Genomic DNA, 23,946 nt, shown 5'->3' with positions numbered 1-23,946 from the left:
AAATATTGAAACTTAAAAAGGAATTCAGTAAATTTGCAGGATATAAGGTTAATATATGGAATTCTCTTGCTTTTCTATATACTAATAATGAACTATCAGAAGGAGAATGCAAGGAAACAATCCCATTAAAAATTGCATCAAGAAGAATAAAACACCTAGGAATAGATTTAACCAAGGAGGTGAAAAGACCTGTACTCTGGAAACTATAAAACACTGTTGAGGGAAATGAAGATGATTCAGAGAAATGGAAAGATATCCCATATTCATGGATTAGAAGAATTAGTATTATTAAAATGTCCATACTGCCCAAGGCAATCTCCAGCTTCAGTGCAGTTCCTATCAAAATATCCATGACATTTTAAAAATAACTAATAAGCCTAATATTTATATAGAACCACAGAGGACCTCAGATTGCCAAAATCAATATTGAGAAAAAAATAGCAAAGCTGTAAGTATCACTCTCCCTGACTATACTACAAAACTACAATAATCAAAGCAGCATGGTACCTGCTGTACCATGCATATGTACCAAACTGATACATAGATCAATGGAACAGAATAGACAGTTCAGAAATAAATCCACACACGGTCAATTAATCTGTAATACAGGGGCCAAGAATATACAATGGAGAAAAGACAGCCTCTTCAATAAGTGGTGCTGGGAAAACTGGACAGCTATATGTAAAAGAATAAAACTAGAACATTTTCTCACATCATATACAAAAATAAACAAAAAATGGATTAATGACTTACATAAAAGTCTCAAAACCATAGAACTCCTAGAAGAAAACACTCTTTGACATAAATCATATCAGTCTCTTTTTGGATCATCTCCTAAATCAAAAGAAACAGAAACAAAAATAAATGGGACCTAATTAAACTTTTGCATAGCAAAGGAATAAGTGACAAAATGAAAAGAAAACCTACTGAATGGGAGAAAATATTTGCGAGTGATATGACTGATAAGGGGTTAATATCCAAAATACATAAACAGATCATACAACTCAATATCAAAAAAATCCAACAGTCCAATAAAAAAAATGGCAAAAGACCTAAATAGACATTTTTCAAAGAAGATACACACATGGCAACAGACACATGAAAAGATAGTATTGCTAGTTATTACAGAAATGCAAATCAGAACAACAATAAAATATCACTTCACCAGTTAGAATGGCTACCATCAAAAAGTCTGCAAATAATAAATGTTGGAGATGATGTGGAGAAAAAGGAATCTATGAACACTGTTGGTGGCAATGTAAATTGGTAGAGCCACTACAGAAAACAGCATGGAGTTCCCTCAAAAAATTAAAAATAGAGCTATCTAATGATCCAGCAGTTCCACTTCTGAGAATATATCTGAAAAAAACAAAAACACTTATTTGAAAAGATGTATTCCACCGCAGTGTTCACTGGGGGCATTGTTTACAATAACCAAGGTATGGCAGCAACCTGTGTCCATCAACAGATGAATGGATAAAGATGATGCAGTATACATACACAATGGAACATTACTCGGCCATAAAAAAAGAAAAATTCTGCCATCTGCAACAATGTGGATGGGTCCAGAGGGTATCATGCTTAGTAAAATAAGTCAGTGGATAACTGTTCTGACAGAGGGCATTTAAGAGGCAAAAGAAAATTAAAAGTAATAATCAGCTCAATTTTTATTTATTTTTATTGAAGTGCAGTCAGTTTACAATGTATCAATTTCTGGTGTACAGCATAATGTTTCAGTCATATATATACATATATATTCATTTTCATGTTCTTTTTTATTACAGGTTATTAGAAGATATTGAATATAGTTCTCTGTGCTATACAGTATAAACTTATCTATTTTACATACAGTAGTTAGTATTTACAAATCTCAAACTACCAATTTATCCCTTCCCACCCTTTTCCCCCAACAATCATAAATTTGTTTTGTGTCTATGAATCTGTTTGTGTTTTGTAAATAAGTTCATTTTGTGTCTTTTTTTTTTTTTTTTAGATTCCACATATGAGTGATATCATATGGTAATGTGGTATCAACTCAATTTTTTAAAAAAGGTTTTCCCTTTAATTTCTTCTCTGTCTGAACCTCCAAGCCATGGGAAGCTTGAATCTGGTTAGAGCTAGTGTAGGATAAGAGTGGGAAATATGGGTGAGCAGAGAAAGTGAAAGAATTAGATGACACAACCTTTGAAAATACTTCCCTCATTCAACTCCAACAGTAAAACAGAAAAATAGCAACAAAACTCAAATTAATATATCAATGGATTACCATACGTGGGATTTGCTTCCCCTTTCCAAGGGGAGAAGATCATAATCTGTAAAGGAAAATTTCTGTACTTATCCTGAACTTGCTTTACATTTCCTTATCCCCTAAGATTAGATAATTACTATGAGAATTTGGATTTTCTTATGCACCCTTCTATACTTTTGCTCCTAGGCCCAATGCTCTCTCTGCAGTTCTCTTCATGTGAAACCACTATTCCTCCTTTAAAACCCAGATCAAATAGCTTCTTCTCCAAGAACCTCTACTCAGATCCCAGTTGCTTTCTCAAATTTCAGTACCTTAAAAGAATGAAATTCTGCCATCTGCAACAATGTGAATGGACCCACAGGGTATTATGCTTAGGACATAGTTCATTTCTACTTATTTTGTCGGACACAGTTCATTTCTACTTATTTTATATAGAACCTTCTATGTATGTATCTTATATCTCTCGCTAAGTAAAATCTTGTTAAATAATGAACATATGTCTAATTTATTCTCGTACATCACTTGTACATAATAGACACTCAAAAATATCTTTAATGAATGATTTATCAGAAAAATATAACATCAGTATATTTTGTAAATTGAACAGTATCCTGTAGTGAATGTACCTGGATTATAGATTTTAATTATAGTCCCTTTAAAGAAACAAAAATTATCTCTAATTTTCTTTCTAAAGGCAGCTCCCAGCAGAAGCAAAACTCTTCTCTCAAGTAATTTCCATGTGGAAAGAAATAATGTTAAAAATACAAAACAAACTGGATGCTTTGCGAATAACCACCTCTGCAGGAGTCCTTGAAATTCTGCAAAATTGCAATGTGTATCTTGAATATATAAAGAAAAGTCTTGAGGTAAAATTATAGCAATCTTAAAGTGGAGAATCATTTAATCTACAAGATGTAATGTAATGCATTACAGAAACCAATTCCAAAGCAGATTTTCTTCTTTACTCTGGTTGCTGACAATATTTCAAACTCTCACTATAGAGTTAATGAAACACTGCTGGAGGCAAAAAAGAGTTGATGGACCGATCTAACTGACCTTAGGCAAAGTATCACATTTTTAAGTGCTTAAGTTTCCCTGTTTTTAAACTGTGAATAATGATAGTGCTTACGTTGAAGGACTTTGTACTAAATGAGATAATGAATTTCAAGCACAAGAGCTGGCACAAAAAAAAAACACTTAATGAGTATTATTTATATTAGCACTATTACTATTATTAAGTTGATAAAATTAGCAAAAGTTGAAACTGAAAATTTTGATGACTGTATAAATTAAATTATTGATTCACATATTTTTACATTTCAAGAACATTAAGATGTCAGCTAGACATACATATCTTTAAAAACTGGTTCTTCATATTTGAGGTTTGTGGTGAACATATTCACTTCACTTCATAAACTAAGATTTTTTTCCAGGCATTCATCTCTTTCTCTTGTTGAATATAAGTCTCAGTGGTTGTGATTACCTCTCTAGAATACCTTCATATGGCAGTTTCAGCCTGTAGAAAGCTCTGTGTTCAGGAAAACCCTCTGCTATATAAATCCATGATCTGAGGCAGTACCCAGAGTGATCCAGTTAATAATAGCCAGTTTAACAAGCAATCGTTGAGATAAGCCTTCTAATTATTTCAAGCATATTTTTGGACTGTTATTAAGCATCATTACCAACCGGTAATCTTCCATTTATTCATGTATTGAGCACCTGCTTTATACCAGGCACTGCTGCTAGATGCTGGGATTTCAAGGATAAAAGACATAATTCCTACTAATACAGAACTGAAAATCTATTACAGGGAACAACAAAGTAAAGAGATATTACACTGTGATGTATACTATGATAGGTTAGATAGTAAGATCATATCGAAGAGAAATTAGTCCAATCTGGGGGAAATGGTAATTGACCTGGGTCTTGAAAGAAGTGTATGAATTAGCCAGGTAAAACAGTTGTGGTGTGTGTCAGGGGAGGGAGTGGGAAGAGCATCCTAGGCAAGGGGAAAAGTACAGATACGGAGCCATGAGCAAGTGCGGTATGTTCTGGAGTTGTAAACAAGATGGTATAAATGGAACATAGGTTGCAAATAGGAAGGTGTAGAAAGATGAGTTTCTTCAGGGAAGCAGGGAATAGATAACAAAGGGCCTTGAATAGCACATTAAATTTTGACTTTATTAAGTAGCCATTGAAGGATTTTAAGCAGGAGAGTGAAATGATTTAATTTAGCAATATCTCCCTGGAAGGAAACATAGAATATATATACATTGGGGGCAGGGAGAATAGATATAAAGAAACCAGTTTAAAGACTAGAAAGAGTGGGGAACTAAAGTAAGATCATGGTGAGGATGAAAGAAAATGGAGCCAGGAGCTTCAGATAGGTAATTAGAGGATAAAAGAAAGAAGTTCAGGAGTGTGCCTAGATTTCTGGGCTTGGCCAACTAAATGGAAGATGAGCATACCATAGAGGTAGGGGCTAGAGGAGGGAGGAAGCTTGTGTGGAAACAAGTAAGTTTTATAATATTACAAATGTAACATTTGTGGGACACTCAAGTAAACATCTTCAGTCAGGAATTGGTCTTGTAGATCTGGGGCAGAGGGAAGTGATCTCTGCCAAAGAACAAGTGAGTATGTATCAAATAGCTCAAGAGAGCATAGGTAGGATGAGTGATGAGAATGGAATTCAGAGATGTGAACATTAAAATGTAGGGGATGAGAGGAATCGTGAAGGCAAATGATTAGAGGTGGCTGAGGGATGAAGAAAAACAGCTGAGTAAAACCGCAGAAGTCAAAATGAAGGGCAGAGTCAACAGAGTCAAATGCTATGTAAATATCATGTAGCAACAAGACTGAAAAGCTTTCAGTATATTTGGTAACAGTGGGGGCTGGGTGGCAGAGTATGAGAATGAGTGAGAACTGAGTAAATAAAGATTTTGAGTTTAGAGACTATCTTTTTTAGAACATTGAATGTGGAGTAGAGGTGATAAAAATAGACAGCTAGAGAAGAATAAAGGGAGATGGTTTCTTATATATATATATTTTTTAAGAGGAGAATTTAAGAGGGAAGGCTGTTGCAAAGCAGAAATGGAAGCTATAGAGGAGTAGTAAATAAAACAAGGATAGCTTAGCCTGCGTAAGTGAATGGGTTTTTCTTCCTCTGAAAAGAAGGAAGAGTTAAGACCGTTGGGCAAGCAGCTAAGTTGTGGGGAGGGGTGGAAATAGAGGAATTCTCTGTACAGTTCAATCTGAGATGAACTGCTGAAATGACAACTTATTCTCTTACAGGATAGGGAAATAAGAGCAAAAAGTCGGAAACATGGGAAAGCAATGCTGATAATACTAAAATATAATGCTTTAGTAATGATCAATAATATGTGTGTGTGTTTGTGTGCATGTGTTTAAGAGTAGGATTTTTTGTTTTTATTTTTGTTTTGGTTTTCATTTGCTTTAATTTTGGTGTATTAAAATTTCTTCAGCAGTTTAAGTATAGCTTTCATTGAGCTTGGGATGTTATTTTGGCTAATACTCCTAGGATACTGTGACTTTAATAATGTGGCTTTTGTATATAAATATATGATGTAATTCGTGTCATGATTAAACATATTCTCTGAATTGTATTTCTTTTGGATCTGACAGGACTATCTTGAAATTAAAAGAATGGCTTTCCCAAGGTTTTACTTTCTTAGCAATGCTGAACTTCTCAGTATTCTAGCTGAGAGCAGAAATCCTGAGTCTGTACAGGTAATGTCATTATTCTCTGTTCAGTAATATCATTTCCCAACCAGGTCATAAGTTTGTAATGTTGTTGACATTTGTTTCTGGTCCTTAGCCTCATCTAGTGAAATGTTTTGAAAATATAAGACAGTTATTGATACGGAAACAAGAAATTGGCCCTCCTGCTGTGACAATGCTCATATCTGCTGAAGGAGAAAGTCTTGTGCTGCCAAAGTATGATATATGTGTTACAAACTAAGCATTTAGACTCTGTAAAACTAACTTCATTATTTAAAACTTTTGCTTGGAAAAATTCTGGTATTTCATAGGAGTTTGCTAAGCAAACTATTTCTTCTAAGATATTTTACTTATGTAGAGTTTTACTTTTCCATATCTATATTTATTAATACATCCTGTGAGCCAAGGTTTTATTATATGAACATAGATAGGAAGGAAATTTGCTATTTGCTATTTGCTTAGGGTTGCTGATGCTACTCCTGCTGCTGCTTCCACTGACCTCTGATTTGGTCATGAAGGGCTTCCAGGCACTTACAGTAAGCTCAGTTCTTCCATTACACTGGTCCAATTTGCCAGCCCTTATAAGAGCTCACTAGTCTTTGGCATATGTCTCCTAATGTGAGTTAATTAAAAAATGTTGTGCCCAAGCCTTCTCATTCACAGAACCCCTAACCCAACACTGACCCAGGCTTGCTGTTTAAAAGATCTACTAAGGAATCTAAAAATGCTTCGTAATATAATTTATCTATTTTGGAAATTCATATTTTACTAGATCCTCTTAATTTTGCAAATTTATGGTTTTGAAGTCAAAATTTCCTAAAGATTGGTAATATGTTTTCTGCATAGTTTTCCAAATAAGATCTAGAAAAACCAAAGGATATAGAATTATAGTCCTTTGGCTCATGAATATTATAAGTGTAGAAAACTTGGTCTACAGGCTTATCAAAGGAGTGAAACTATTGAATAAAAAATTTTAATTCTTCATAATATTATTTTTTTTATTTTAGGAAAATCCGTGTAAGAAGTGGTATAGAACAATGGTTGGTAAATGTAGAGAAAACCATGTTTGATGTGGTAAAAAAGTAAGTACAATTTTCAAATCCTTTAATTATATAATATATATAGTTATCATTAATTTGGTTAATTATCTACTAAGATAAGTGGGAAGTATCCAGAGAAATATATGGAATGAAGTATTTTATGAAATGGGTTTTGATAGAACGTGATGGCATGCGACTAAATAGAAAATAATTATTTTTTACAGCATAAATGTCAGTTGAAGATTTATAAGTATCTGCAAACTGCCCAGAAATGGAACTCAAGTCCATCTCTGCCTACTTTCAAAAAACCTAGTGACCAGGAGACTTCCAGTTGTAGCCCACTTCACTACTTTGCATTTCTGTCCTACTTTTGCTTCCTGGAATTGTTTACTTGCTTTAGTTTTTTTAATGTTCTCTTTTTTATATTTTAATCCATCATTGCTGTCTGTTTAGAGTGAAGAAAGAGCCTCAGAGTGTGAAGTTTTAAAACTTATTTGACTAGACCAATCTTTCACATTTCCAAATATTTACTATTGGTTATAGAAAGGCTATTTAGTCTTTAAGTTTTAATATCTATATTTATTAATATTATCATGAATGCCAACATAGGTCTCCAGATAGCAGAGCAGATTATTGTTTACTTACATAAATAACCACAGTGGCTTTTCTTTGCTCTGATTCTTACTCCTGGGGTGATGTGATAAGAACCACATGTAATCTTACATGTGAGGGGGCTACTTCTGTAGGCAGGGAAGCTTGAAAAATGCATCTGGGCATTTGAGAGACAAGCAGAGTTTCAGTTGTTGCTTTGGGTTTTTTTGGGTTGGACAGTCTTTATCACTTGCTAATAATGATAGTCCTGTCTCTTTCTTTGCATTCTTTTAGAAATGTCATTTTCTTTTCATGTTGTTTTAGGATGACAAATTTTGTACAATGTTGAAAAGTATAGATGATCGTGAGCATCCTTCTTTTGTTCCTAATTTTATTGGGAAAGCTTCTAATGTTTCACCATTTATGATGCTTAGGTCTCTGGAATATACCCTACCTATATCAAAGTCAAGAGTTTTATTCTGTTCCTAGTTTGTGAAATTTTTAATAAGGATGTTTTTATGAATCTGTTGAGAAATTCATACACTTTTGCCTTTGTGGATGTCATGAATTACATGAATAATGTTCCTTATGTTGAATTTTCTTTGATTTTCTTATTCAATTGTTGGCCTTTAACTTTATTTCCTAAGAAAACTGTGTTAAACACTTCCTACTTTTTGTGGATTCATCAATTTCTTTTTTATTTTTAGCATCTATCATATATTTTGATGCTATGTTGTTATATATAAACCTTCTTAGTAGAGTGTACCTTTAGTCACTATATCGATATTTAACCAGTTAATATTTTTTGCTTATATGCTACTTTGTTAAATATTAGTAACTTGTTATACCTGTTTCCATGATCACAAACATTTGTATCACAATGTTACTTTTAACATTCTTATGTCATGCTAATATTCCTTAAATCAAGAATGCATTTTAATTCTTGCTTTTATTTTGTTTTACTTTTGACCAATATCAAAGTGCTTGTTGTCAGTGCTGGTTAATCTGTACTTGCAGAAAATCTATCCTCTGCTCTTTTTTGTCTTGTGTCCAGTTGGGACACTCATGTCCATTGATTGTGTAACCTGGATTCCTTTCTAGCCTTCCAGGTTCCGATTGGGTAGGGCAAATGTGAGGCTACCTGCCTGTCTTACTCAGTTTTGGCAAAATCTGTTTCTTTACCTAAAGCCACAGCTTTTAACAGGTTGCTCTTCTCCACAGTCTCCAGCCCTCACCAGATTTCAGCGATATTGCTCCCCTTACTCCTTCAGGCCTTCGCATGGTAGCTGCCCCCTGTTGCTAGGCCCTGGTGCTTCACCAGCCCTGGGTTGGTCCCTTAACCCTGCCCTCCTCTCTGCAGTCACTTCATTAAACTCTCTTCAAGTAACCTTATGAATGTGCTATCTCCTGCTGACTGATAAACTGCCTTTCAACGTTTATTTTGATTACCATCACATTTGGACTCCTGCTGTTTTCTAATTGTCCAGGCTTTTGGTTTGGGTTTTTTTTTCACTTACTATTGTTAGATTGAGTTTATTCATCTCTTTTGGTGTAGCAGTGATAAAGTTACACGTACTTTCTTTTTTCTAGTGAGTACTTTATTGATTTTAATACACTTAGTGAAACATGGTTTTATCAAAGCCTATAGTAAATAGCTCCAATTTACCCTCAAAGAGCATGTGTCACTTCTTAATTTCCTCCCATCAACTCCTCTGTTTTGTAATTGTTTAGAATTTTATTCCAAATTGCTGATAGCTCCCTATTTATGGATCAATAATTATCCAGGCTGAGTAAATTTTTTGGTTGGTTTTGTTTTCATTCATTAGTGTTTCATAGGTCTCACATTTAAAATTTTATTCTCATTTTGCTGTATATATCTCCAAGTAATTTTTTCAGAAAGCATCTCTCTCTTTTTTGTTGCCTTTTAGGGTATGTGGAGTTATTTCAGGCTTAACTCTGCTTCTCCATCCAGCCCCAAACCTAAGAGAACTCCACCAAGCACTTCTCTGAGTTTTCATTCTGAATGGCTACCAGCCACTCAGTATGGAGGCAGAGGTCCATTGGTTTCCCTATTTAGAAAGCCCTCTCTTACTGATCTCAATTAGAAGAAAATGTTGTCAAAAGAGAAATATAACTATATGCTGTTTGAGAGATACAGCAATGCACTAAAAGTTATAAAAAACATAGTAAAGATATTTCATGGAACAGTAAACAAAAAGAAAACAAAGCCATTAAACAAAATAAAAGGTCGTTTTAATGGATGAAAGATGCATTGCCTACTGATATTACTTTGAAATATATAAAAAATTATTATAAATATATTTCTCAGTGGCACTGATAAGAAAATAATAAAAATAGATTGCAGTTGCAGCAAAATTTGAAGAATCAATATTCGTTTAAAATATTTAAATTTAAGACTGATAAGTTAAAAAATGAAGTTATGTAAGCATAAAGAAAATAAATGAAATTTAGTGTTAAGAATTTCTAAGGCATGATGTCAGATAAAATGTAAAGCAAAAGATTGAACAGTTTAACTACAGAAACTTAAAACTTCTATACAGAAGCAGCACCATAACAATATGAAAACATACTGTTGGTGCATATTTACTTTGATCTTAAATTAAAATGGGGATATTTTTCAGAAATCCTATTTTCTCCATTATTTTTAATAGCTAAATTATAATTATTTTTTAAAATTAAATATAAGATTTTACTGTTAAAATTCACCTGGTTGTTTCAGCCCAATATTCAGTTTTATAGAAATTATTTCAAATACTGATTTTTGTCACTGATAGTATTAGAAATTCAAAGCTAATAGGTGTCATCTTCTAGTTTAATATAGCTTTACCATCCCAGAAACTCAGTGGTCTCATTGGAAAAGTGCAGATGACGGTAAAGAGGAGTTTAAGGAACATTTCATTATGCATGAATTAAAGCTCCATTATCTCTATTTGGCCCCATATATATACCTAAATTAAAACAGAAAAATCAGAGACCTAAAGGAAGATGCTCCTGTAGTTTTATCATGTTTAATCATTAAATGGCCACAATCAACGATTAGATACAAGTGTTATAAATTTTTGTTGTTATTGTTTATAGATTTGTAAGTCAAGGAGTTGAAGACTGGTACTACCAAAAATTTTCCCTATGGGTGGTATCTCATCCAGGACAAGTGGTACTCACTGTGGTAAGTTAATTCTACTTTGATATACAAGTATTTATTTTTAACCAATTCAAATAACGCATTATGAAGGATACTGATATATGTAGCTTACTTTGAACTGTATCAAAAAACAAGATGGACAGATGGATGGATATGTGATAAAGTAAATATAGCAGAAAGTTCATTTTAGAATTGCAGGTGATAGGTATATGGATATTTATTTTACAATTCCTTCAATTCTCCATGGTTTTAAGTTTTTTCATAATAAAATGTTGAATGAAAGTAAACCATAAATCATTTTCCTAGGGATATCACTATATTGCATTGTATTCATTTTCTACTGCTGTCATTAAAAAGTTACTTACACACTTAATTGCTTAAGAGAACACAAATTTATTATATTAAAGTTTGTAAGTTAGAAGGACAACACAGGTCTCACAGGGCAAAATTCCAGATGTCAGGAGAATGATATTCCTTTCTGAAGGTTCTAGGGGAGAATCCATTTCCTTGTCTTTTTCCAGCTTCTGGAATTCTTTGGTTCATGATCCTTTCCCCAGTCAAGTTTCCACAGTGTAGTGGTTATCACGTTCACCTCACACATGATCCTTTCCTTCATCTTCAGTGTTGCCTCTCTTTGACCCTTCTTCTATAGTCATATCTCCCTCTGTGCAGAAGCAGAAAAAGTTCTCCAGTTTTAAGGGTATAGTATGTGATTGCATTGGGCCTACTCAAAAAATCCAGAATGACCTCTCCATCTCATGCCCTTAATTTTATCAACCTTTTGCCATGTAAGGTAACATATTCACAAGTTCTGGGGATTAGCACAGGGAGCTCTTTGAAGGGAGCCATTGTTCTGCCTACCATATGCATATTTCCTAATGCTAATTATTGCTTTTCTAGAAGTCAAAAAGAAAAAGAAGAAAAACTAGGATTGTGTCCTATCAAGAAAGCCAAAACAGGCAGTTTTTTGGAGGTGGTTGAACTACTAGAAGACTTAGTATGTAAACCAAGAGTGTAGTGGAATTTCCCCTGAAGAATGTGTAGAATAAGAGAAGAAGGACAAGGAAAGACCCTCGGAACATCAACGTTTAAAGACCAGACAAGGGAAGGGGAATCCATGACTGAAAAAGAGTAGCTAAAAGAAAAAAAAAAGAAAAAGAAAGGAAATTATGAGTTTTCATGGAAGCTAAGGGAGGAGAGAGGGACTTTTTTGTTTGACTTTTCCCTAGAAAAGATGAGTGGTCATCATCTTTAAATGCTCTAGAGAGGTCTGAAAATGTCATTGTCTGTCAGTTATGAGGATCAACATGAATTTTGATGACAGTAGTTTTCCTAGAGTTATGAAGGTAGAAACCATATTGCCGTGAACTACCATTACCAAGTATTTTAAAGCATACTTGACCTCGTAGTTCTCTATTAAACTTTAAAAGAATTTCACATCTTTTTTACTTTACCTAATAATTTTCAAGTCTTTGCTAAGATAACCTGGGATTGTGGACAAAATTACGATTATCAAATCTCCTTAGTCCCCTTTGTTACCCACTTGCCTGAATATTGATAAAATACTCTCAGATCTTAAGCTAAGGACTTTTTTAAGCTGTTGCTTATGAAGGCAATAAAATTATAAGGAATCAATGTGCATATTTCTGTGGTTTACCAGGCATTCAAATGTCAAATCTGCTTTACTAATAAAAGGTCTTTCCCAGATCCCTGGTCTTCCAAACATGCTTAACAGTTAGAAGAAGTCTGTATTCTGTTTCCAGAAACACTTCATGATAGATTTCAGCTTCAATCATTGAACATACTTTTGTTTTTCCCATGTCTATCCTCTCTACTGCTAATTTCTCATCCCAGTATGCAATTTACAGCTTCCTTTTCTCTTGTATGTCTGCAAATATAATGTGACTAGGAGCCGTCTCTGAGTAGACACCTAAAGGAATGGGAATGATGAGATGACTACATGCATTGGCTACTAAGAGAATTTCAATGTGGATTTAACCAAACTATAGTAATTGAGAATTCCCCTCTATTTATCTATATAAATAAATAAAAATCTGGCTCTACCAGATCCAGTCTACCTTACCAGATCCAAATCCTCCTTCAGCCTTCACTGAGGCAGCCTACAAACGAGACTGAGCCAATTGAATGTTCTCTCCTGAGGCTGTGAATCTTAAATATCTCAAAAATGGACTACAGTGACTTTCTACCAGGCTCTACCGTGACCTTGACTGTGGTTCTTGATGCCTGGCCCAGACTCTTGCTCCTGCTTACTTCTCAAGCCTCATCTGTAACCTCCTATTGATCTGCTGTTGAAAGTCTACAACATCCTTAGAAAGTCAGAGTTAGTTTCTGTTGCATGCAGCCGAAGTACTGAATGATACATCAGGTTTCCCATCCTATACCCTCTTATCTTGCTCTGGAAAAAAAAAACATCTTACCACTATACATATTACCTCTATGCTAATTATTCCTGTATTTTTTTCTTTATAGCTCTATTACATGTTTCTTAGGTACTTCAAATTCAGTATATCACAAAATGAACTCATTTGCCCCTTCACCTACAACATGTTTTTCCTTCAATAATCTTAGTAATATCTTAGTGATTGGAATCACAATTGGTAATATCTTAGTGATTGGAATCACAATTCACCTAATTACAGGCCAGAAACCTATGAGCCTCCTGACATAGCTCTTTCCATTAAGTGCCATGTCAATCTGTCATTAATCCAGTAGCCTTCTTAAAATAGCTCTAGTATATATGGGAAGAATGTCAAAAGATGTATCAAATGATAGATGTTATATAAAGTTTCTAAAAACCCTGATTACAAGCTTAACATATTCTAGGCATAGTACTTCTGAGTCCAAGTGAGAAAACAGTACTAATTTCATCTTGGAGTTTCCTACCATTATTACTGTCCCCAGGTTATTACTTAGCCAAAGTGATGATGGATTAAGAATACAAGATTTAGAAAGCATAAACATCGATGATAAATATATCTTCCATTTATTAAAGAATAAGGCCTCCACAAGCATTAATCAAAATTCAGTCTCTAACTCTCAAATATACGCAAATGTGTAAGAAGTCTCTTCTACACACACGCAGATGCACTCACACATAAACATACACACACCACATACACCTCATGAAAACATGTTTTAATTTACAGAATTTATGCTTCAAATATTATTTTTATATCTTATTTTTTCAGAGTCAGATCATGTTTTATAATGATTGTATCAAAAGTTTTATGAGTTCTCATTCAAGAGAAGAGGTGGAAAAAGTCCATGCGGGTATGTTACGTCATCTAGAGGAGGCTGCAGAGCTGGTAGTGCTGGATGCTAGTAACTCTCGGACAAAAACTGTGCTAGGAGCTTTGCTTACCCTTTATGTTCACTGCAGAGACATAGTGAGAGATTTACTACTTAAAGGTATTTTCAATGCAGAGGATTTTGAGTGGACAAGGTAGGTAAATCTAAATTAATATTCTACATAAAATAACTTCTCACATGCCTGTCTCTAGGTAAATTAACTCTCTACCTCAAACTTTGTCAAACCTGAGTTTTAATTTTTGGAATATACAAAAATTCTAAGCAAATTGCTCCAATTTGAGTACTGTATTTCTGTGCTTTCTTCTTTCTCTTTTCCACTGTCCTTCTCCTTCATTTTAACTTCTTTTTGCTTTATCTTCCTGACTACGCTCTTATAGCTGCATTTTCGCTTTCACCATTTAGCTAGATGGCAGTTTTCAGTTGGTAGTAAGAGAAGTTCTGTTTCAGACCTCTTCTTTCCCCTATATGCTGTCAATTTGGGAACAGACTAAGCTGGGAAATAAATCAGAGAACAATTCCAGCCAATTCTCTAACTCAGAATTCCCTTCTTCCTATCCAGAGTCAATTAGTATCTATTCACATGCATGTAATATTTCATATACAAATATGAAAGTAGAGAAAAACAAAGCCACTGACTTTGACAAGGAGATCAAGCATAAGATTCCTATCATAAATGTGAAGTTTCAAACTCTGAATTAATTTTTCTCCCTAAAGTTTTCTCTGTTCATAGGAAAGCAACTGTCCTGCCTGCATAAGGTCTTTGATTCTCAAGAAAAGTCTTTATTTTTTAAGCAATTCTGTACTAGCATAAATTTCCTTATTTTAGGTATGACAATTTCCTTTAAACTCTAGGGAAAGAGTGGAAATAGGCTGATGCATTTGACTGTCACCACTGTCAAGTATATTTTATCAGAATATTTTATGTTTTATATATATTCACGTGTTTGTTTTACTGAAGTGTAACTATATACGTTCTTAATTGGCAAAGAAATATGCCATGTTTATGACCCATCACCCTGCAAAGTGAAAATGAAAGGGTAAGAACATATATGGAAAAGTAAACTAGAAAAGAGAAGATTCTAATTAGAATCTTATTAGAATAGATTCTAATGTGAATGTATCATGATTCAAGGGCTATAGTTCCCAAGTAGTGTTCCAAGATGTGCCAAGGTGTCCCAAGGCACCATAGGGAACTCACAGGGTGCTGCAAGATATTTTGAACTTTTGAGGAACTTATAGGGATATACAACATCTGTCAGACACCAAGCAAACTAGTATTTTGAAGTAGTTCACAATGGAAATATTAGATCATGCTACAACCTTTCAGTGACTTCTTATCCTTACAAAGCTAGGTTTTTGGCAGTGACCCTGATAAAAAGTAAGTACTGTGTGAAAATTAACGTGGCACAGGAAACAAGGTTGGCATCATCCAGTCTAATTTCAGGGTTTGAGAAGCTGTGCAGTACACAGCAGGCACGCACGTCCCTGCAGTTATTTAGGGATGAAATGAACGTGTTCTTCTTTTAACTTATTTGTGTAATTTAAACAAGCTATTAAGTCATTAAGACAAAATTATTTATTAAGCTACTTTGAACCTAAAAATTAATAAAAGGAACTATGAAAAATTCTTTCCAAAAATATCCTTTGATATTTCTGCTTTGAATTAAGTCAGCACATAAAATACAGTCAGGAAGGCATACCAGGGTTCCAGCCCATGATGGCAACATAACAAGCTCCTGAACTCACCTATTCCACAGACACACCTAATCTACAGCTCACCACAAAGCAACTCCTTTTGAAAAAGTTGCAGAAACTAGCTGAGTGGTTCCTAACTTTGGACAAACTAGATAAAATCCATGTCAAAATGAGTAGAAAAGGCTAGGACACACTCTCACCATAAACCCCACCCCTAGCACAGTGACATATCGTCATTAGGAAACTCAACTCCCAGCTTTTCTCTGAAGAGCAATGAGTTTGGATCCAACATCTAGCACCCCAACTTTTAAGACTTCCACCTGAAGGATGAGTTCGCAAAACAATTAGCTCTGAAAGCCAACTGGGCTTGCATCCACAAGACATACTGGACTATAACAAACAAAGAAACAGTTACTAACAAGTTGGCAAGGACTAGCAGTGGCTATTCCCCCAGGCTCAGTGCTGAAGGAATGAAAAGAAATGCCCGTCTCCCAGTCTTTCCCTGATCATACACCATGATCAAGTGGGCTTATGCCAGGAATGCTTCAGTATACCCAAATGAATCAATGTGATATGCCACATTAACAAAATGAAGGAAAAATTATATGATCTTGAAATAGATACAGAAAAAACATTTGACAAAATTCAACATCCATCCATGACTTTAAAAAAAAGCTCAAACTGGATAAAGAGGGAATGTACCTCAACATAATAAAGCCCATGTATGACAAGCCCACAGCCAACATCATACTCAACAAGGAGAAGCTGGAAGCTTTTCTTGTAAGATCAGGAACAAAACAAGGATGCCCACTCTTGCCACGTCTATTCAACATAGTACTGGAAATCCTAGTCAGAACAATCAAGCAAGAAAAAGAAATAAAAGTCACCTAAATCAGAAAAGAAGGACAACTGTTACTATTTGCAGATAACATGATATTATTATACACAGAAAATCCTAAAGACTCCACCAAAAATTGTTAGTACTAATTAAAGACAGCAAGGTGCAAAATCAACATTCAAAAATCAGTTGCGTCTTTATACACTTACATCAAACTATCAGAGAAATTAAGGAAACAGTCCCATTCAACATCACATCAAAAAGAATAAAATAACTAGGAATAAACCTACCTGAGAAGGCAAAAGACTTGTACTCTGAAAACTATAAGACACTGATGAAAGAAACTGAAGACAACAAAAATGGATGGAAAGATATATCATGTTCATGGATGGGAAGATTTAATATTATTAAATATTCAAACAGGGCCTAATTAAACTTTAAAGCTTTTGCACAACAAAGGAAACCATGGACAAAATGAAAAGACAGCCTACTGAATGGAAGAAAATATTTGCAAATGATATGACCAATAAGGGATTAATATCTAACATACATAAGCAGCTCATATAACTCAAAATCAGAAAAAACAAACAACCTGATTAAAAAATAGGTAGAAGAACTGAATAGACATTATTCTAAAGAGTAAATGCAGATAGCCAACAGGCACATGAAAAGATGCTCAGCATAGCTAATCATCAGGGAAGTGAAAATCAAAACCATCATGAGATGTCACCTCACATCTGTCAGTATGGCTACCATGAAACAGAACACAAATAACAAATGTTGGCAAAGATGTGGAGAAAAGGGAACCCTCGAACAGTGTTGGTAGCAATGTAAATTGGTGCGGCCACTGAAAAAACGGTATGGAGGTTTCTCAAAAAACTAAAAAGAATAAAACTGTCATACAATTCAGTCATTCCACTCCTGGGTATACCTCCAAAAACACCAATTCAAAAAGATTCCTGCACCCCAAATGTTGCCATTTGTAGCAACATGGATGGATTTGGAGGGCATTATGCTAAGTGAAATAAGTCAGAGAAAGACAGATACTGTATAATATCACTTATATGTGGAATCTAAAAAATCAAACAAACTAGTGTATATAACAAAAAAGAAACATACAGGTAAAGTGAAGTAGTGATTACCAGTGGGGAGAGGGAGGGGAAGGGTACTATCAGGGTGGGAGGGGTAGGGGGCATAACCTATTGAGTGTAAGATAGGCTAAAGGATGTATTGTACAACATGGGGAATATAGCCAATATTTTGTAATAACTGTAAATGGGAAGTAACCTTAAAAATTGTATAAAATTTAAAAGAAAATTTTAAAAGATAAATACAATTTCACCAAAGTACAAGTTACATAGAAATGATTATGGCTATAACAAATAATGTCTTAAACCGCATTCTTATGGAAACTGTAAAACCTTCATAGAAATGTTTCCTATATAAATCCTTCATTTATGCTGACCATCACACCAAAGCAGCATAATTCAGCAAGGCCTCTTTCCTCATCGGGAAGAGTGCTCATGTTCGTAGTCTTCCAGATTCTAATATTTCATGTCTAATATAGTAATTGATGAATTATCCATCACTTTTTTCATTTGATTTTAATGTGATTTTTATGTTTTTAATCAGTACTCCATTTTAATCTTACATTTCTGCATATGAAAAAAATTTTAAAATAAATTTTCCCAAATAATATAAGCATTTAAAATATTGTTTTCAGACATTTGCAATATAAATGGAATGAAAAACAAAAGTTGTGTTATGTATCTCAAGGAGATGCCAGCTTTACTTATGGCTATGAGTACTTGGGCTGTACCCCAAGATTGGTTATTACGCCTCTTACTGACAGATGCTGGCTAACTCTCACTGTGGCACTACACTTGAATCTAGGAGGCTGCCCTGCTGGTCCAGCCGGCACAGGAAAAACTGAGAGTGTCAAAGATCTAGCAAAAGTAAGTAGTTTCTGTATCCAAAATAAAAACTTATTTTTAGTGATACAAACTTCAACAGTACCTAAGTTTACACCACTCCTGTTATTAAGATGTTCATATAACACATTCATTAATTCGTACAATTCATCAGTTAATTTTGAATGCTTACTGTATACTGGGACTTGAGATCTTAGTGAGTCAACATATGCTTTGTGTTTACTTGGAATACCACTATACTAACTAATGTGTGAATTATAGTTTTGTCCCCCTTTCCTTTCCTGTAGGGGTGATTCGTTTATGTTGAGCCCCATATATAGACTTTTGTCTAGTCTTTGTAATTAACAGCTGTGTGTGTCTGTGTGTGTGTGTGTTTGTGTGTAAGAAAAGAACAGAAAGAAGCAACTGATGAAAGCAAAGGGTATAGTTTATGACATCACTGAAATGTTTTTGCTTAGTTTATTTGTTGGTGTGTTAGAAAATCTGACCTTGAGGCATCATGTACTAATCAACTAACCTATAACAGTATATGTGCGTTTATACTTTATTGAGTTTTGTGAATTTCAAAACTTGGTATTTAATTCATCTTTATATTGCAAAAGTTTTCTTGAAAGATTAAAGACATTTTATTACCCCAGAAGTTTTAACATTAGTATTTTGTGTCATAATTCAAGAAATATATTAAAGTATTATTTTTGTTTCCCAGTCCTTAGGCAAACATTGTGTAGTCTTCAACTGTTTTGAGGATTTGGATTATAAGGTAAAGTTTATTCATATATACTCAACAAAAATATTGTACACATAAAAAATAATTCATTGAGGATCAAAAGAATAAGAAAAATATTTATCTTAGACATTCAGTATGAATAGAACTATAAGTGCTATTAATTCTTTTAAACTGACAGAAGAGAAACTTAGAATGTAATTAAAAAACTTTACACATTTTGCTTTTATTCAACTGAACTACTTAAGACAGTGATTTTCAAACTTTTTAACAGAGGGATCTTTCTAAACAATATTGATATGGAACATGAATATATAAAAAATTAAGAGTATGACTTCATTAATATAAATTTATAAATTCTAATTCTATGCTTTTTTTTATTCAAAATGTAATAAGAATAAGGAGGCTATTATGATTAACACAAAAATTTGAGTCACAGTTTATATAGATGATTACAATTTTATATCAGCCTTAATTTGTTTTGATTGCACATTATCTAAGACATATAACATTCTGAAATATTTATTAAAACTTCATGTACTTCTATGCCTGTTACAAATTTACTCAGTTTCAAAACACTCCAATTTATTGTTTTGCATGTTAAGTCCAAACCTTTTACATTTTACTGCTGTCATTTCATTTGTAGCTCAAAGCACATTGCCTCTGAGATCATGCATTTATAATTTGTATTCTCATAGCATATTAAAAATATCAGTAAATCTAAATAAGTTGATTGAATTATTATTCTTAAAACACTTACCAAAGAGCCTCTACCTCCTCCCTGGAATCTACCTTCCCATGGGGCCCAGCAGGACTGGGACTAGGGTAAAGTGAATGAAGCTCTTGCTTGCTAAGCAAAGGTTAAAGGGGATCCAAAAATCCACTATATCAAGATAAATTGTATTTGAATGAATATTTTTTTTTAAGAATCAAAATGAATGCCAATAAATCTCATGATAAACAAAATAGCTAAATTTTAAATAAGGACAAGACCTGATTCCTGCAATGAGTGGGAGGAGCCAACTTTTGTATGCTTGTGGGCCAGAGGAGCTCTTTCCCATTCCGGCTTCTTCCCCCTTTCTGCAACACCTAACAAGAGCTGGTCCCACTCCTGCCTGGTCCGGAATCCACCTCTCTTCTTAAATTAATTCAGTAATCTGCATTACCCACCAGGAACCCACCATTGACCCTTGAGTCTTGGTCTGACAGCAAAAGAGGAGCCAGTTCCTTAAGACACTTTACAACATCTGCTGGAAAGACTCTTTCCGCCAGTGTGTGGTTCTGTGAGGAAAATGGCAGCCAGGGAATGCTAAATTGTGTGAATGTAACATGGCCCTGCCTCTCGTTCCCTATAAGCATCACAGGGATGCTACTGCGTGATTAGGCTTTTACACAAGACAGGCAGAGTAGTTGACTGGTCTAAGAGTAAATAGCTGCTTTCAGCTCTACAAAACTGCTGGGGGGTGGGGGGGGGTTGGCATGCAAATGGTGTTTGCTTGGTTTGGGTAAAATGGGAAGAACTTGCAGAAATTAATATCCCAGTAAAAATTTTCTCCTGTATAATAATTTCAGTAATCAATTTTTTTTAAGATAATGGGGAAATTCTTCTTTGGACTAGTTGAGTCAGGAGCTTGGTGTTGTTTCAATGAGTTCAATCGAATTGATGTGGAAGTTCTCTCAGTGATTGCCTCACAGATCCTAACGATTAAGGCTGCAAAAGACAGCTATTCTGTCAGGTATTTGTTGAATATGTTTGTACCTTTGGAATGGAAATTTGATCTACATTTACTGTTCAGTTAATTATTATTAAAATTTTTTCTACAGTAAGTGTTTAGGTTTGTTTCTTTTGTTGTTTTGTTCCTAAGCACAGACCAAAAGGGATGCACTTAACTTGAATGTTTTCTTTGCTTGGCAAATAATGTGAAAATATATATCATTAACTTTCATGCTAACTTGGAGGTACCCAGACTTGGCCCAAGCTTGGATCGATGGCCTCAGCTACCAGGACAATGATGAAAATAGGTTCTGGTTACTTTTCTTTTTGAATTTAAATTCTCTTAGTATCTTTTCATCTTAAGATATTTCATTTGAAAAAATCTACATATTAAAAAAAAAAGTTATAGTGACCACATTCTTGAGGCCCCTTCTTATCCTATTACTCTGAATTAATGTACTATTATTGAAAAATCCTGTAATAACAATATTTGTATGTTAAGATTACTAATGTTTCTTATACAAGCAAAAACAATTTTTTTTCTCTTCAGATAAATTCAGAAACTTACGTGATTTACTTTATGGGCATAATTGGATTTGTGGGTTTAAAATTTCAATTACAATCTAATATTTCTAACTCAAACTAATAGGCACTCCTGGCTTTGCTCTCAATATTATGAGGCCTTACAAGTCTGTGGATATAACTGGGGTCACAGTAACCCATACTACACCAATAACCACATCTCAGCTTCTGTAGAGTTTTCCTCAGTTATGTCCAGGGAGTCCTCAGGTTTTGTCCCAATTGTTCTTCTTTTCCTGTTTGACCATCTTCAGTGGTATCAGTTGTCCATGAAATCACTAGAAGATTTCTCTCCACCACTGGTGCCAACAGCATGACACTGTCCATGCCAAGGGTTCTATTTCACATTGTTTCCAAAATTATTTAATTTGGGGTTAGGGGTGGGCTGTGTTTCATGGTAAAGCAGGGGCTCTCTGCTGTGGCCATTCTGTGTTCCACTGTGTCATCCAGGCAGAGATCTCTCTTCAGGTTCTTTTCTCTTTGTAAATGAGTTCATTCAGATGTGTACCATCCTACCTCAAGCTTCACAAAGCTTTTCAGATGTCTTCAGGCGTGATCAGATAAATCTGAATCCCAGCAGGGCTCACAAATTTGACATAAAGGGCCTCTTCTTTCCCCTCTTACTATTGTTTTTTTTTCCAGCTCTGTTTGAATTTAATTGTAACACAGTTTTAGGAAAGTTCCCAATTTCCCTTGTAGTCTTAACATACTTAAGCTTAGAGAAAACTTTTTTTTTAATTGAAGTACAGTCAGTTCACAATGTTGTGTCAATTTCTGGTGTACAGCATATTTCATACATATACATACATATCTTTGTTTTCATATTCTTTTTCATTGTAGGTTACTACAAGATATTGAGTATAGTTCCCTGTGCTATACAGTATAAACTTGTTGTTTGTCCATTTCATATATAGTAGTTACTATCTGCAAATCTTGAACTTTCAATGAGAAAACAGTTTTCTTAATAATGAATACTGTAATGTCTTGTAGGTTTGTACTGGAAGGAAAAGAAATTCGTATCAATATGTCTTGTGCAGTATTTGTCACCATGAATCCTGGGTAAGTATCAATTAATCTGTGGTAGGAGTGGACACAGGTGAAAATCCTTTTCTTAAGTCTTATCCATAGGTGGAGTTGGCTGAGATTGCGTATCTATCATTCGCCCTCCACCACACCTCTGAACCCCTCTACTATCCACACCATTTATAAATAGCTACATGTACTTATCTATATGGGTGATATCACATTAAGCTTCTGATGAAGGGACATTTCCACTTCATGAATAGCCAGAGAGAAAGGAAGAGGTTAGTGGTTTGTCACAAAGAGGATATAGGCAGAAAATCTAGCGACAGTGACAGAAGAAATAACAATATGGTGGTTACAGAGAGTGGAGGCTGGGCAGACTCAATAAATATCTGTTGGTAAGATGCTGTGATTGTCGAGGGAATCAGAAGGAGCTTATGTGAGGTGGATTGTGGGAGGAAGCACAGGAAGAAAAGAACATAGACTAGGAAGCTCTGTGAGATGAAAAGTATAGTAGAAACCATCTTGTAAACTTGTTTTCAAATAAAGATCACATAGGCAATAGAATTACCATTTGAGGGAAAATTATGTGGTTCTCATTTGAAAACTGGAAAAATGGTGGGTTTTTTGTTTCTTTGTTTTTCTTATCCTCTTAAGGTACAAAGGTCGAGTAGAACTCCCGGATAACTTAAAATCTCTATTTCGCCCAGTGGCAATGTTGGCTCCCCATTATCAGATGATTGCTGAAGTAATGCTCTTTTCCGTTGGTTTCAAATCTGCAAAATCATTGTCTGGAAAGCTAGTTAGCATTTACGAATTAGCTAGCAAACAACTCTCAAAACAGGTAACAAACTGCTTTTCTCAAAATAAAGGTGATTATATGAAGCTTTAAATAAAACTTTTTAGATATTGGTCCAGGAATGACCTGGGGAAATAACGAAACTAAAATTCCTATCTGCATTTCAAGTCCCTGACCCAACCTGTATGTAAGGCAATATGTAAATCAGTCAAATTTCCAAGCCTTTCCTCTAAGATCTGATCTGGAGAGAGGAATAGAGTCTCTGGTATCTTAAATTATAAGCTATTTTCTCCATACAAGGAAGTTAACATCTAGAGCAGTGACTCCTACACTTTATTGTGCATCAGAATAATTTGGAGGACTTGTTAAAACACAAATTGCTGGACCTTACCACCAACTTTCTAATTGTCTGAGGTGGGGCTTGAGAATTTGCATTTCTAACAAGTTCTCAAGTGTTCCTGATGCTGCTGATCTGAGTACCCTACTTTGAAAATTACTGTTCTCGGATATGCCAGCTTAATGAGTATTTGTTT

At 34.5% G+C, this 23,946-nt stretch overlaps 1 protein-coding gene across 1 annotated transcript in view; it reads left to right on the top strand.

The window, feature by feature from the left end:
* DNAH14 (dynein axonemal heavy chain 14) overlaps positions 1 to 23,946 on the top strand; it is a 259,414-nt gene that overhangs the window by 80,699 nt on the left and 154,769 nt on the right. Inside the window, exons 22-32 of the mRNA XM_032466614.1 lie at positions 2,943 to 3,114; positions 5,891 to 5,995; positions 6,084 to 6,202; positions 6,994 to 7,068; positions 10,717 to 10,804; positions 13,990 to 14,243; positions 18,367 to 18,598; positions 19,281 to 19,334; positions 20,889 to 21,034; positions 22,582 to 22,650; positions 23,272 to 23,458. Coding sequence (XP_032322505.1) covers positions 2,943 to 3,114; positions 5,891 to 5,995; positions 6,084 to 6,202; positions 6,994 to 7,068; positions 10,717 to 10,804; positions 13,990 to 14,243; positions 18,367 to 18,598; positions 19,281 to 19,334; positions 20,889 to 21,034; positions 22,582 to 22,650; positions 23,272 to 23,458 — 1,501 coding nt within the window. The remainder of the gene's footprint in view (positions 1 to 2,942; positions 3,115 to 5,890; positions 5,996 to 6,083; positions 6,203 to 6,993; positions 7,069 to 10,716; positions 10,805 to 13,989; positions 14,244 to 18,366; positions 18,599 to 19,280; positions 19,335 to 20,888; positions 21,035 to 22,581; positions 22,651 to 23,271; positions 23,459 to 23,946) is intronic.

The sequence above is a fragment of the Camelus ferus genome, chromosome 23 (genome assembly GCF_009834535.1).
Source record: "Camelus ferus isolate YT-003-E chromosome 23, BCGSAC_Cfer_1.0, whole genome shotgun sequence".
NCBI classification, from domain to species: Eukaryota; Metazoa; Chordata; class Mammalia; order Artiodactyla; family Camelidae; genus Camelus; species Camelus ferus.
The sequence above is the reverse complement of the archived record's forward strand: the minus strand, read 5'-3'. Positions and strand labels throughout refer to the sequence as shown.